The sequence below is a fragment of the Hypanus sabinus genome, chromosome 25 (assembly GCF_030144855.1).
Source record: "Hypanus sabinus isolate sHypSab1 chromosome 25, sHypSab1.hap1, whole genome shotgun sequence".
Taxonomy (NCBI): domain Eukaryota; kingdom Metazoa; phylum Chordata; class Chondrichthyes; order Myliobatiformes; family Dasyatidae; genus Hypanus; species Hypanus sabinus.
Window position 1 is genome coordinate 49,689,864 of NC_082730.1, and position 16,733 is coordinate 49,706,596.

General features: G+C 42.5%; 1 protein-coding gene across 1 annotated transcript in view; it reads left to right on the plus strand.

Moving 5' to 3' along the window:
• The window catches only part of LOC132381225 (signal peptide, CUB and EGF-like domain-containing protein 3), a 339,989-nt gene that overhangs the window by 63,161 nt on the left and 260,095 nt on the right, over nucleotides 1–16,733 (plus strand). Inside the window, exons 2-3 of the mRNA XM_059950570.1 lie at nucleotides 9,625–9,747; nucleotides 12,739–12,864. Coding sequence (XP_059806553.1) covers nucleotides 9,625–9,747; nucleotides 12,739–12,864 — 249 coding nt within the window. The remainder of the gene's footprint in view (nucleotides 1–9,624; nucleotides 9,748–12,738; nucleotides 12,865–16,733) is intronic.

Sequence of the window (16,733 nt, forward strand, 5' to 3'; positions counted from 1 at the left end):
GAATAAAAAAGACATGATCGACTAATGTCTTCTACTGAAGTCTTAGTTCATCTGTGTCTCCAAAGTCACACCAACTTGGTTGACTCTTTACTGCCCTTTAAAATGTTTCAGCATGCACATACAGTTCAAGAGTCAAGAGGGATGGCAATGAATGTTAGACTTGCCAGTGACATCCAGTTGCTATGAATGAAAAATACTATTGCAGGCTCCATGTCCTTTTAAGATCAATGTGCTTTGGTTGGATGATGATATTTGAGTCCTCTAATGAAGCGTTAAGGATCAACTTGATTCAACATATACATTTATTGTGTTTGGGTGAATAGGGAGTGTTGACTTAATTTGTTCTTTATTGGTGTTGACTCGTATTTCAAAAGAAAAAGGTGAGTAGTTGAAAGTGAATTTTGTACTGATAGAGAACCAGATAGAGTACTAATCCGATTATATATTTTGTGGTAATCATATGATACGGCACTTTGTGTCAGAAGTATCATCAAGAAAAATATATGCTGATTTTCCTTCTTATTAGGTTTATATATGTTGTAAAAGACCAAATCCATGTTTATAATTCTTACTTCCATAACACTAGAAACCTAATAGTATTGAAGCTATTAGTTCCGAGACTTGAATTTGCACAATTTTTAATTGAATACCTGCCCCAGGGTACGCAGAGCTATTAAGTTCTCTTTATACTCAATATAAAAGCAACCACTTATAAGTTTAGATTTGCCAGAATAGTCACAATGAGTTCCAGGCTAAGAAGTGGACAAGAGATCATAGCGTTTTCCAAGTATAAACACGTCATCTTCGTAGTTTTCCAGATGGATTTCTCTGGTTGAAAACAACAAGCTGTTTAACGAGGCCCTGTCCTCTGGGTTGTAACCAGGGATTTCATAATTGAGTGTAGAAGCAAGAGATAAATGTGGGCAGTTCAAACTGATTGCAACAGGTTATTGAAGCAAACTTTTGAAGTTTTCTTCTGGAATGGGTAACTGGACAATGAGCAGCAGCGGTTCGGGTATCTTGGAGGCTGTGGTAGAACAAAGGACCCTCCAGAAAATCCTGGCAATTCTGGACAATGTTTCTCACCCTCTGCATGCTACCTTGGCAGAACAGAGGAGCACTTTTAGAAATAGACTAAGACAACTGCACGGCTCCAAAGAGCTGTCTATGAGGTCATTCTTACCCTTGGCCATCAGCCTCTATAATGAGGCAACCTATAGTTGGGGAAGTGGTCTTGTAATCTTTGACTTGTAAATCTTGTACATCTCATTTTTAAGGTAACTTATTTTTCCTTCTTTCTTATTTCTCTTCTAATATTTGAATATTTGTGTACCTGTAATGCTACTGTGACACTAATTTCCCTTGGGATCAATAAAGTATCTATCTATTTATCCTGTGTGGGACCATAAGCTGCAACATTTACACTCAGTACTTAATGATCATAAGTGAATGTTACTGGAAAGATGGTCTGTGTTTAGTTTCTTGTGAATTTTCCCCTGTCAGTTTTTCACCCTCCTTTCAAATCCTGGAAGAAGCTGACTGTTTTGAAACTTTAAATGCTCTTGGGAAAGATAAAATGTTCCAGCTGTACAAGATCACAACAGTTATGGATAGGTTAAATATAAAGAGGCTGTAGATGGTTCAAAGTCCAGGGAACATTGATTTAAAGTGATGGGCTAAAGGTGCATTAGGGTGTGAGGAAAAATGATTTTAAGCAGGATCTGGAGCATACTCCCTGTGAGGATGATGGAAGCAGTCATAGCTTGTATGTGGAATGGATTAGGCACTCAGTTCTGATGATGGATCAGAAATGTTAGTTATGTTTCATGCTCCACACTCTGCTAAGTATGTCCAGCATTATTCAAGATTCCAAGTTTCTGCAGATTTGTTTGTGGGAAATAATAAGTAAGACTGTGGAGAAAGAAAGGAGGAATGAAGCTGACTATAAGGTCTCAGAATAGACTTGAATGGTCTCCCTCTCTGGCATAATCATTCAGTCCTTGATAGTGCTCAGCTGTTCATGTAAGTTATAGGAGCAAAGTAACACATCAAGTCTAACACGAGGAAATCTGCAGATGCTGGAAATTCAAACAACAACACACACAAAATGCTGGTTGAACGCAGCAGGCCAGGCAGCATCTATAAGGAGAAGCACTGTTGATGTTTCAGGCTGAGACCCTTTGTCAGAACAGTTGTGTATTTAAACATTGTGAATGGACTTATCTATAAGTGTTATTTAATAATAAAACTGCACAACAAAGGCTTTGCTTCCTGAATACTTTTGAGTATATCTTATCAATTTTGGGTTGCTGATCATGAAAATCACAATGGAATTTCCCTATCTTGCTCCATTTGTTTTTGAAATCACCTGTAATTGTTATTTCAATTAATAGTTCAAGGCAGAATAACTGATGCCAAGATTAAAGAAGGCATTTTGGTTGGTTCACAACTCAACCAGGTCATCAATGACGGGCAATTTGAAGAACTTCTAGTGGGACCAGAGAAAATTGCTTGGAAGGCATTCAAGGATGTAGTTGACAATTTTCTTGTCAGCCGCAAAACACCAAACTACAAGCTTCAGCATACAAAGTCCTGAAGTGCAACATGTCACTAAAGATTCACTTTCTGCATTCCCATTTAGACTTCTTCCCTGCAAATCTTGGTGCTGTTAGTGATGAGCGTGATGAAAGGTTTCACCAGGACATTGCGGTCATTGTTAAATAACGTCAGAGCAACTGGAATCCATCAATGCCGGCTGATTATTGTTGGACACTTATGTGAGAAGCCTCAGCCACGGAGTAATAATGAAAATTGTCAACAACACATTTTTAGCTTAGTTAAATTATTGCAAAACATTAGCACCATTATGCAATTAAACACATTATATTCAATAAAAGTTCATTTCCTGGTTCTCCAAATTCCTATGTGATACAAGTAGTCTGTAATTCTATGAGTTCTGCTTCAAGTGGTCTACCATAAACAAAAAAACAATGTAGAGGAAGCAATGCTTTCGAAAAAATTTGTTGTCCTGTAAAATCAGAGGAGGCCAGGATAATATACCAACCACTATCCAAGGCACGTATGATAATTGTAAATCGCTTACCACCTTTGCAGTTGTTCAGCACATATGGAAAATAGCACTATCTGTTTTGTATATATTACTGACTTTCAGTAAGTTTGTTTTAGGTGATTTAGCCTTGTTTTCAGGAATTATCAGGGAAGCTGTTTAAATCAAGTTGTCAGATCTAACTGCTGTTGTAATTAATTTGTAATTAGAAAATCCAAATAAAAGGAACATAGAAAACAGGAGCATGAGTAGGTGATTCACCTTTTCAACCTGCTTTACCATTCTGTACTAATATGGCTAGTCATCAGTCTCAACACTATACCGATCCCTCTGTCTCAACACTCCCTTGTCGTCCCTCTGTCTCAACACTCTCCCTTGTTGTCCCTCCGTCCCAACACTCTCCCTTGTCGTCCCTCCGTCCCAACACTCTCCCTTGTTGTCCCTCCGTCTCAACACTCTACCTTGTCGTCCCTCCGTCTCAACACTCTCCCTTGTCTTCCCTCCGTCTCAACACTCCCTTGTCGTCCCTCCGTCTCAACACTCTCCCTTGTCTTCCCTCCGTCTCAACACTCTACCTTGTCGTCCCTCCGTCTCAACACTCTACCTTGTCTTCCCTCCGTCTCAACACTCTACCTTGTCGTCCCTCCGTCTCAACACTCTCCCTTGTCTTCCCTCCGTCTCAACACTCCCTTGTCGTCCCTCCGTCTCAACACTCTCCCTTGTCTTCCCTCCATCTCAACACTCTACCTTGTCGTCCCTCCGTCCCAATACCCTCCCTTGTCTTCCCTCCGTCTCAACACTCTACCTTGTTGTCCCTCCGTCTCAACACTCTACCTTGTCGTCCCTCCGTCTCAACACTCTCCCTTGTCTTCCCTCCGTCTCAACACTCTACCTTGTCGTCCCTCCGTCTCAACACTCTCCCTTGTCTTCCCTCCGTCTCAACACTCTACCTTGTCGTCCCTCCGTCTCAACACTCTCCCTTGTCTTCCCTCCGTCTCAACACTCCCTTGTCTTCCCTCCGTCTCAACACTCTCCCTTGTCGTCCCTCCGTCTCAACACTCTACCTTGTCGTCCCTCCGTCTCAACACTCTACCTTGTCTTCCCTCCGTCTCAACACTCTACCTTGTCTTCCCTCCGTCTCAACACTCTACCTTGTCGTCCCTCCGTCTCAACACTCTCCCTTGTCTTCCCTCCGTCTCAACACTCTACCTTGTCGTCCCTCCGTCTCAACACTCTACCTTGTCTTCCCTCCGTCTCAACACTCTACCTTGTCGTCCCTCCGTCTCAACACTCTACCTTGTCGTCCCTCCGTCTCAACACTCTCCCTTGTCTTCCCTCCGTCTCAACCCTCCCTTGTCGTCCCTCCGTCTCAACACTCTATCTTGTAGTCCCTCCATCCCAATACTCTCCCTTGTCGTCCCTCCGTCTCAACACTCTCCCTTGTCGTCCCTCCGTCCCAACACTCTCCCTTGTTGTCCCTCCGTCTCAACACTCTCCCTTGTTGTCCCTCCGTCTCAACACTCTCCCTTGTCTTCCCTCCGTCTCAACACTCCCTTGTCGTCCCTCCGTCCCAATACTCTCCCTTGTCTTCCCTCCGTCTCAATACTCTCCCTTGTCGTCCCTCCGTCCCAATACTCTCCCTTGTCTTCCCTCTGTCTCAATACTCTCCCTTGTCGTCCCTCCGTCTCAACACTCTACCTCGTCGTCCCTCCGTCCCAATACTCTCCCTTGTCTTCCCTCCGTCTCAATACTCTCCCTTGTCGTCCCTCCGTCTCAACACTCTACCTCGTTGTCCCTCCGTCCCAATACTCTCCCTTGTCTTCCCTCTGTCTCAACACTCTCCCTTGTCGTCCCTCCGTCTCAACACTCTCCCTTGTCTTCGCTTTCTCTCAGTACTATACCTTGTCTTCCCTGTGTCTCAACACAATGCTGAGCCCTCTGTCTCGATACTGTACCGAGCCCTCTGTCTCAGCACCATATCTTGCTCTGTCCTCATACTTCTTGATGTACTTCATGCTGTTTCAGAAGAGAAGTATAATGTAGTTTTGCTTCACTGGTCCATTTGATGTTTCCAGGTATGTTCATTATTGATGTTCAGACCTTCAATATTACTTGTGTTTTAATTTGTTTAAAAGTAATTGTGTCTTTTAGATGTTCACATTTTGAATTTCTTACTGTTTGTATAGCCCCTCATAGTAACCTCTTATATTCTTCCCATGTTGTTTTCCTTTCTATATCCAATCTATCTAGGCCTTTCAATATTCAGTAAGTATTTTCTAATTTGGGATATCTTTGCTGGCACTCTTCTCCATTTCAGGTGTCAGAATATAGGAAGAGCCAAGTGTATGGTTTACCCTGTTTCGAAGAATCTATCCACCTATGGCATATCCAACCTGATGAACCTGTCCCTTTCTGCTTTCCATCCTTCTGTTCTCTTCCTAACCTCTGTGCTTAGAAATGTCCTGAAAAAGATATGAAGGCACAATACAACTGCAAGCTGTTTTCTTCCTTTCAGAGCTTGGTTAAATTGTCTTAAAAATAGCTGAGATGCCTGTTAGTTGAAAATAAGCAGAATTATTTTCTTGGTCTTGGGTGAGATTCAAATCAGGGCCCCAAAACGGCAAATCATTTGCGCTCTTTGGATTTAAGTCTAAATCAAAACTGAAGAGGTAAGTGAAAGGAGGAGAGGAAATCTAATGGGTCATTTCTGGCTGCCACAAAAATAGTAAGGGATGTGATTGCTGACCCTTGTTTACGGATGGGTACAACCCGAATTTAGTAGTACAATAGGTGATCATTTTTAATGAAATAATGAATAGAAAAGACAAAAAAACAATTGTGGCATGGGCACTATCACCACCTGGTTACGGAACAGAGCAGTGTTGTGCAAATCCAGTCAAGCAGCGTATCTCAGAAAGATTTCAGCAGTTTTTAAAGTTGATATATATTAGAGTGTAGAAGATATTGCTAGTAAACTCAGTAATATTATTTGTGATAATATTTCCTCCTGACGATCAACACTGGCGCACCTCGGGCGTGTGCTTAGCCCACTGCTCTACTCTCTCTCCACCCAGGACTGTGTGGCTAGGTACAGCTGAAATACCATCTATAAATTTGCTGATGATACAACCATTGTTGGTAGAATCTCAGATGGAGATGAGAGGGTGCACAGAAGTGAGATATGCCAACTGGTGGAGTGGTGTCGCAGCAACAACCTGGCACTCAACATCAGTAAGACGAAAGAGCTGATTGTGGACTTCAGGAAGGGTAAGACGAAGGAACACATACCAATCCTCATAGGGGATCAGAAGTGGAGAGAGTGAGCAGTTTCAAGTTCCTGGGTGTCAAGATCTCTGAGGATCTAACCTGGCCCCAACATATCGATGTAGCTATAAAGAAGGCAAGACAGTGGCTATATTTTATTAGTATTTGAAGAGATTTGGTTTGTCAACTAAAACACTTGAAAACTTGTACAGATGTACCGTGTAGAGCATTCTGACAGGCTGCATCACTGTCTGGTATTGTGGGGGGTGGGGGGTACTGCATAGGATTAAAAGAAGCTACAGAAAGTTGCAAAATTAGTCCCATCACCCAGGTCATGCCCTCACTTTTAAAAATATATAATGTTTCTGTTTTTGCACTATTTTTATGTATGTGTGTATGTGTATGTGTGTGTGTGTGTGTGTGTGTATATAGACCCATTGGGGCACCCTTTGAGAGAAAGGTAGTGCAGTCTTAGGTGACCAAAATGAACATGAAATTTTCCTGAATGCTATTGGTATCGCTTTGCTTTAAAAATTGAAGAAGAAAAACCAGTTTATTAAAGAAGAAAGACACACAGCCAGACAAATGTAGCTCCACCTCATTTAACACAGGACACTTCTGATGGCAACATTTCTGGTTGATCTGCCACCCTTGTGCCTCTCGTTGTCATTCTGGAGACATGCAGTCCTTTCATCCCTTGTCTCTTCATCTCTTCTGCTGTTTGTTCTTTGTATCTGATCTTGGAGACGTGCATTTCCTAGCTCCTTTGTCTTTTCCTCTCTCCTTCTATGCCTCTCGTTGTCATTTTGGAGATGTGCACACCTCTCCTCTTCTGTCTCTTCTTCTCTCATCTTTTTTGTCCTGACTCTTTGATCCTGGAGTTGTGTGGCCCTGGCCTCATCCAATTCTTGTTCCCTCCTTCTCCTTGCTGCTTCCTGACGATGTCTGGCGTCATCTCTTGACCATAATGTCCCCCTTCTCTTCCCACGCGGCATAATTAGGCTGACCATATATTTTTTTATCCTAATGCTGGATGGAAGATACGAAGCAGTAACACCAATACGAAGTTCGTCATTATGGGTTATGGGATGTTATGTCATGCTTAAATTTAGAGAGGACTCGGCCTTACCATCAAGCTGAAGGTCTACCGAGCAGTGGTTCTCACCACCCTCCTCTATGCCAACGAGACCGGGACTGTCTACAGCAGACACGCTAAACAGCTCAACCACTTCCACTTAAGCTGTCTCCGCAGACTTCTCCACGTATGATGGCAGGACAATGTCCCAGACACGGAGGTCCTGGAGCGGGCTAGCACCCACAGCGTCTACACCCTCCTACAGAAAGCCCAAGCCAGATGGGCTGGCCATGTCGTCAGAATGTCTGACAGTTGACTACCAAAACAGCGGCTGTATGGAGAGCTGAGCCAGGGCAAGCGCTCAGTTGGAGGGCAGAAGAAATGTTTCAAAGACTGCCTCAGTGTCCCTCAAAGACCTCAACATCAATCCCAGTAGCTGGGAACCGCTTGCTCTGGACCGCCCAACCTGGTGGAGCAGGACCACTAAAGGAGCGTATGCAGCAGAAATCAGACGCACCGCAGAGGCTCAGAGGAAACGCGCCGCGCGCAAGGCTCGAACTACCTCCACTTCCACTGCAGCACCTACCCTCATGTGTCCCACATGTGGGCGAGCTTTCAGGGCCCAGATTGGCCTCACCAGTCACCTCTGGACCCATAGTCACAAACCCTCCACCTGACAGAAGTCGTGGTCGTCTTCAACACACACACACACACACACACACACACACACACACACACACACACACACACACACACACACACACACACACACACACACACACACACACACACACAAAACAATAAACCTGTTTCTAATTCTGAAGTAACCATGTCATGTAGATACAGAGTACCTCTGAGCACAGCATTAAAAATCCTGAAATTTATTCCCTTCAGTTTGGTTTTAAATTCGTGATCAGATTTCTCCCATAATTAAGTATGAGAATCTGAACTGTCTCTTGTTTTCAGAATCTCAGGAATGGGCACCAGTAGGTGGCATTTTCTGTTTTTAACTTGGGGGTTCCGACCTAATTGTGTGGTTGGTGGGAGAGGACAGAGTGATGGCAGTGGAGGTTCATGGTTCTTGGCTTGCCATGAGCAATTATAAAAATAATAATTATCTTTTGAACTCACTTCTGGCTACTGCCCTCCCAGCATTTATCCAACAATCATTGCACTAATTGCCATTACAGTTCTATGTATGTCACAGGACTCTGATTGTCATTCTGTTCATGAGCTCTGCTGGATGATAGGTTGATAGTCCAGTTAAGTTAGGCTCATGACATGATTCTGAAGAGAAGCATCTATGCAATACTTGCATCACTCAGGCTAAGGGAGCTCGGTATGTCTCCAAAGACCCTCACCAGTTTTTAAAGATGCACCACAGAGACGTGCTTTCGAGATGCATCGCAGCAAGATCATAAAAAAGATTAGAGTTGTGAACACAGTTCATTCTTTTTGAAAACCATTCTTTGTTCTGTCGACCTGTCTAGAATCTCCACTGCATGGAGAAAGTAACCAACATAATCAAAGACCCCTCCTCTCTTCTCTTCTGCCACCTTCCATTGGGCAGAAGATACAACAGCTTGAAGAGGGCAGGTTCTCTCCTACTGTTAAAAAACTCCTGAATAGACCTCTTGTTCAATAAAAATGAATCCTCAGTCTCTCAGCCTACCTCGTCATGGCCAGTGCACTTTAGTCGTCTACCAGTTCACACTTCACTTTGACTCAGGAGTTTTCGACATTCCGATACTGCTTTTTCCTTTATATCATCTTGATGTACTTATGTTTGGACTGGATGCCTCGATGGCATGCAAAATAATATTTTTCACCGTATCTCGATATATATAACAATAGTAAACCAGTTACTAATGTGAAAGGCTATGGAGCAATGCGGGTAGGTGTAATTAGTGTAGAAAGATACTACAGGGAGCATGGTCTGTTTTCCTTCTGGACAATTATAATACTCTGTCTGGGAAATAATTTGATTCAAACTTCCATTCAATTGCCAGTTGAAAAAGTCCAGTTTTCCAAATGAATTTAGCAAACACAATGAAGCCCAATTCTGAAGCATGTTGTGTATCAAGTAGATGGATTGGAAAATTGTCCTCTGTCAAAGCATATTAGATCCAAGATTTTTCACATACCACAGCAGATTATTATGTTTAACACAGTACAAAGTAATGATCCTTTCTTAATACTTCATGCTTTTGCTTTTCAGATGCTGACGAATGTGTTGAAGGAACAGATAATTGTCACATTGATGCCATCTGTCAGAATACCCCCAAGTCATACAAATGTATCTGCAAGTCTGGTTACACAGGAGATGGCAAACAGTGTGAAGGTAGTATAATCCTGTGCTATATTATGAAGTTCACAGTGTATTACCATTTAAAAAACAATTTCCATTTCTTACATCATTGATATTACAAAGTGGGTTCATGTCATTTTAGCCTAATTGATGCTTAAAGTCTGTGTGCATTTCCTGTATTGGGTGAAGCCAAAATTGAGAAAGTGCAGAAAATGTTTTTCTCATAATAATTGGAAATATTGGAACTGAGAGTTGATCTTTCAATGACATGACTGTGGTTACATTGCCTTCTGAAATGGGAATGAATAATACCGTTGTTTCCTGTACCTGCATCACAAGCATATTTTTAGTTGTAATTAACATTAAAGAAAATTTCTGTTCAGTAGTTTGTTGTGTTAAAATTTTGGACACATTTCTGCTTTTTAAATTCCTCCTATTTTTAAGTATATTAGGGTTTTTTTTCTTATTTGTAAATTCTCCAATGATAATATGAAGGATGCCAAGTATTTTAAAATTTGGAAGCCTAATTAGGATGCTGTCATTGTTAATTTGGATTGTACAAAATCATGATGCCTCAGAGACATTACCCACTTATCATATCCCTTATGTTGACTTGTTCTTTGAGAAGAGCTCAATCTTAGTCTATGTAAACTTTCCCAGCACGGCAGTGGCTAATACAAGGGGGCATTATCATAAGGTGATTAGAGGAAAGTGTAAGGGGGGGGGAATGTCAGTGGCAAGTTTTTATACAGGAAGTATTGGGTGCATAGAACACTCTGGCAGAGGTGGTGCTAGAGGGACACTAATGAAACTCATGAATGAAAGGAAAATTGAGGGCTTTGTAGGAGGGAAGGGTTAGATTGATCTTAGAGTAGGTTAAAAGGTTGGCATAACTTCATGAGCTGAAGGCCCTGTACTGTACTGTAGTGTTCTGTGTTCCAGAAAGGTTATCAAATCATCATGTCCCATGTGTTGATGCACTGTTGAAGTACTGCCCTATATTAATCTGTAGTTTATAATTATTATATTAGTCTATTTTGCCATAACTTTTGATAGTTATGAGGTTAATTTCTAAGGAAATAATGTCTTTCTAATCTGAAGAAGCATTCCTTATCCAATGATTGATACAATGTAAAATCTCTTGGAGGGAAAAATTGAAATGCTATTAAGTAGCAATAGTTCAGTTTCGGGCATTTGACATGTTTTTAGAGATGTCCTTGAAGATAGGTTCTTAAATATTTAATGGTGAGATACTATTCTGGCTGTAACTGTTGATTGTTTTATATTAGAGGTACCATTGCTAGAACACTGACCTGGAGAATCAATCAGAATCAGGTTTACTATCACTGACGCAAGATTGTGCAATGTGTTGTTTTGTGGCAGCATTACAGTGCAAGACTTAAAATTAGTGTAAGTTACAAAGATAAATAAATAGTGCAAAAGACATAATAAGGTAGTGCTCATGGGTTTATGGACTGTTCATAAATGTGATGGTAGAGGGGAAGAAGCTTCTCTTAAAATGTTGAGTGTGGGTCTTAGGGCTCCTGTACCTCCTCCCCCTACAATAAGTAACACAAAGAAGGCATGTCCCAGCTGGTGAAGATCTTTTTGAGGCAACACTTCTTGAAGATATCCTGATGGAGGTGTTGAGGGTTGTGCCCATGATGGGAATGGCTTAGAACCGTCTGCAGCTTCTGTGATCCCGTGCATTGGAGGCTCCGTGCCAGCTAGAATGCTCTCCAAATGTACAATTTGCAAGAGGCTTTGGTGAACTATGTAATCTCCTCAAGCTACTAATGAAGTAATGGGAGGAGGGACCTACAATAGGTGCTAGCATTTTGAACAGGCTTCTCACCTGGAGGGAATTTCAAGTTTAGGGTTCATTGACACTCTCCAAAATTATTGCACAATTGAATCATGTTGAAAGTCATCCTGTGGAACACTTTTAAACATGCTGGTGGAGATAAAATGTGTGTGCTTATCTCAATTGAGCTACACTGAATACAATTTTTACTAGTCTGTTTATTTCTTTTTGTCAGATTATATGTAATATACTTGCTGTTTCCAGTTTGCAAGGTCCCCTGGTTACAATGGAGTTCCATTACCGAGAACCATTCATAACACAAGCTGTGCATAATGTATAAGTGAACAAAAACTGCTTTTGGGAGGGGATCACAGCAACAGCGGTGATGGGAGAGCAGCTGCTAGCCAGTCTCAGTGACTCAGTGAGCGTGCTGAGTGCTTCCAACTCCACTCAGTTCACCCAGTTGCAGCTCAGTGGGTGCTGAGGTAGGGGGTCGTGAGTGAGGGGAGGGTGGGGAACGCACCCAGACCGCCTTATTCCCACCTGGCAGAAGATGCCTGCAGCCCCATAGCAGCTGTCAAATCCATTGTCATGCATCACACTGCTGTCCCAAACCACCGTGTACATCAGTTGGGCATTTGCAACCTGAGCAATACTTGATTTACAATTGGTGTCTTTTCACTAGTTTGCAGAAGAAACAATAAAATTGTTTGCATACTTTCCGTGTCCTTTATGTACAAGTATCATAATTTGCTACTCTGTCCAAATGTGGGCAGTGCTTCATTTTCACAGAGTTGGAAATTTCTTTGTGTTTAGAAATGGAATGATCTGCAGACTTGATAGAAGTAATTGCACTGCAGAATATTTTAGAGTTTTTATGTTAGGTATATTTCTAGTAAACACTGGGGTTGGGGGTGGGGGGGAAGATTAGTTCTATGCATGTCATTGGGAGATAACAGACTGGTGGAACAGAGTTGATTGATCATCTTCTCAGTGCAGTTGTTTCATCGAATATCAATGAAAGTGACCATGCAATTCATTTTACTGAAGATGGCATATGCTGGTGAATGATTACCTAATTTAACTTAAATATTTAATTGATTTAGCATTAATTAAACCAAGAAGCTAAAAAGTGAGGCAAATTCTGGAGAAATATTAATCTTCTGCTTCTTATGTGTTTGATTACCTGTGTACTGACCCTAAAATTAATTGTCTTTCAGATATTGATGAATGTGACAACGAATACAACGGTGGCTGTGTTCATGAATGCATCAATATCCCAGGGAACTACCGCTGCACCTGTTATGATGGTTTCAAGTTAGCACATGATGGCCATAACTGCCTTGGTAAGCAGCATGCCTTCTTACCCATTCTCTAACAATTTCTGTTGTGAATAGGACAGACCAAAAATGGATATAACGTCTGGCGTTTTTTGCTGCTACTTCTAATCGAGTTGCAAATCTTAGTGTCAGTTCACTCATGAGATTCTCTGTACATAACAAATAGTTTGAACCCTCTTGTTATTTAAGCTATACTGATACCTATCAGTAAACAGTTAAATAATTCACCAAAATTACAATTCCTGAGTGGTCCAAGAATCTAACAAAACATCCACTAACATTTTCATTTTCATCTGTTCTTTACTTTCTATCATTTCAAATGGCCGTGGACTGCATGCTACTTCAGTGAGTGAAATATTTGATTATCTGTGTACAGTAGGTCTTGGAGCTAACCTCCATCATAGGGTACCTTTCTTTGGGGCGACACAGTGGTGCAGCAGGTAGAGCTGCTGCCTCAGGGCCCTGGGGACTCCGGTCAATCGGTCTGTGCGAAGTTTTCACATTCTCCCTGTGATGAAGTACGTTTCTTCCCAGTGCTCTAGTTTCCTCCTGCGTGCCAAAGACATGCAAGTCAGGTGAATTAACCACTCTAAGTAACTCTGCTGCGTCAGTGAGTGGTTGAATCTGGGTGGAGTTGATACAGATATGAGAAGAATAAAATGAGTTTTGGTGAGATGAGTGTCAATTGATTAATATAGACCAGTTCTGGCAGAGTCAGGTTTAATATCTCTGGCATATGTTGTTTTGCAGTAGCAGTGAATTCTGTGGAATTCTTTACCATAGGCAGCTGTGGAGGCAAGGTCATTGGGTGTATTTAAATCAGAAGTTGATATGTTCTTGATTAGTCAGGGCGTGAAAGGTTATGGAGAGAAGTAAGAAGAATGGGTTTGAGAGGGAGGTGGATCAGCCATGAAGAAATAGACTCAAAGGGCCAAATGGCCTAATTCTGCTCCTGTGTCTTATGGATATGTAGTCTTGAGGCAACTCAGTCAGTTCTTCTTGGGCTCTGGTATGATTGTTGCCATTTTGAAGCAGGTGGGAACCTCCGACTGCAGCAGTGAGAGATTGAAGATGTCCTTGGACACTCCCATCGTTTGCTCGACACAGGCTTCCAGTGCTGTGCCAGGTACACCATCGGAGCCAGAGGCCCTCTTGAGAAAGTTCCGACGAGACAGACATTGATGATGTTAGGTTTTGCCTTGTAGAGAGTAGTAGCCAGCCAGAGCTGATTCTGTTTCTAACTTCAATTGGAATTGTCTTTTTTTGCTGCTCTTAAAGAACCTTCCATAGGCCGTACCAGGACCTGTATAGTTCTGGATCACTGGTCTGGAATGCTACAGATCTAGCCCTCAGATTATGAATCTCCTGGTTCATCCATGGCTTTGGCTTGGGTACGTTCAGTATGTTATCAAAGGCTCATACTCGTCCACACAGGTCTTCACAAAGTCGGTGACAACTGTGGTGCATTCACTCAGACCTTGAACTTGAATCCCCGAATACTGTCCTGTCCATTGACTCACCGCAGCTCTGTGTCCTCCCATGACCAAACCTTCTTGGTTCTCACCCCTGGTGCTGCAATCTTTAGTCGCTGCCTATACGTTGGGAGTAGAGGTACAGCCAGGTGATCGGACTGTCTGAGATGCGGGCGTGGCGGTGTAATAGTGGCCCAATGTGTTGGCTGCTCTGGTTCCATGGGTGACGTGTTGCTGGTGGCTGTTCAAGGTGGCCTGGTTGAAATCCCTCAAGGTGATAGTGAAAGCATTAGGGTGCAGTATTTCATGGTTACTGCTCGCGGTGCTCGGCTCTTCCGGTGCTTGTCTGACGTTGTCCTGAGGTGGCATATACACTGCTACCAAGATGATGGCGGAAAGAATCCCTCGGCAGATACAATGTACGACACTTGACCGCTAGATGTGCCAGTTTGAATGAGCAGGGCTGAGACAGAACCGTCACATTCGTGCACCACAATGATTTAATAATGAAGCTCACTCCCCCCTCCTCTACCTTTAAAGGGCTCAACTGACTTGTCTTTGCAGAGAATGATGAAGCTACTGGGCTGCAGTGTGACATCTGAAATCCCGGAGGTGAGCCATGTTTCTATGGAGCAAAGAATGCACAGTTCATGATGTCCCTCTAATATTACAATCTTTCTTTGAGGTCTTCAGTTTTATTTTACAGAAACTGTACCTTTGGCAGCAGGAGTTGGAGCTTAACGCCTCTATGTTTCAATCGTAGCTGTAGCCCAGCACACCTTCCCCGCCTGTTTTCTTAAACCTGAATCTGTCATTTGGGGGGGGGGTCTGTTGATTTTGAGCATTAGTAGATTTTTCAAACGTATTAAGATTATCTTGTTTACTGAAGTACCCATGGCTGTGACCGTGGATTTCAGCTGCTGATGTCCTCAGTGGGAAGACCTGATGATTCCCATCATCACACCGAGTAGCCACTTATTGGCGTCACCATGGGATACCGTGCCTGCTGTCTTCAGTGCTGTCCATTTCCAAAGTCCTATTTGCATCACCCACATATCCTGTAGAAAATTCAGATATTCGGTTGTAATTTCCTCTATTTTTGTACAGTTTCCTGTTTTCCTGAAAAGTCAGTTCTGTTGTAGTTAATTCTCCTGTGTTTTCTCTGGTTATTGGCACCTCACTTTCCCTTTCAGTGACAACTGCTGCCTTTTTACTTGACAGTACCTATTCATTATGAGTTAAGTTTCACCAAAGTTTCAGTGTCTCAGCTATTTCCCCTTCCCCTCAGCCTCTGGGTTCACTGCAGTCAATCACTGAATCTTGGCAGGTATCAAAGCACCTTTTATTTTTCTCATGCCGGGTTTTGTGTGCTTTACTTATCACCAGCAGTATTGAATTGGGAGGTGGCCTGCGATTAACTATTGTAGAGCCAGTGAGTGCTGCAGTAAATCATTCTGGGCAGCAGCAGGAGCTTCAGAACAGATGCTGATTTTTTAATATACCCAATTCTGTCACATGCACACATGCTGCATGTAGACATTTACCTAAAGACTTGCAACAATGAATAATAGGAGGGAGGTTCTGCTTGGGTGCCCAAGGGGTTGAATGCCAGGAATGTGAGGATTTTAATGACCTCACATACAAGGTTGATACTGGTGAAGACATCAGCAAGTTTGAATTACCGGCAGGTGCACAGTTAAACTTTCACCACAGTTCGATCCTATTCAACACAGCTCTACACTTACCTTACATTTTCCTTCATCAACATAGCTGTGTTGTCTGAAGTGTGCTCATGTACACAGCTGACAGACACATTTCAAACGTACACACCTTTGCAGCAGTCATGGCGCACATATAACTTAGCAATGACACCAAGCACTTATCTACCCAAAGTTAGTAACTGCAGGGTACCACAGCAGACTGGCGTGGTCCCATCATGTCTATAGATCGAAGAGAATACATTGTCACAGTTATCATCGTCATAGAGTCATCATTGTCACAGTCACCAAAGACTCAAAGATGATCACAGACAAGGATAAGCTCATATACAGTCGGCCCTCCTTAGCCACGGGGGATTGGTTCCGGGACCCCCCGCAGATACCAAAAAACACGGATGCTCAAGGTCCTTATATAAAATGGCATAGTATTTGCATATAACTTACGCACATCCTCCTGTATACTTTAAATCATCTCTAGAATACTTATAATACCTAATACAAAGTAGATGCTATGTAAATAGTTATTAAACTGTATTGTTTAGGGAATAATGACAAGAGAAAAAGTCTGTACACGAGACGCGAGGCGAACAATGCTCAAACAACGAGAGCTGGAGAGAGAACTTCCGGGTTTTCCTGATCTGTGGTTGGTTGAATCCGTGCATGTGGAATCCGTGGATAAGGAGGG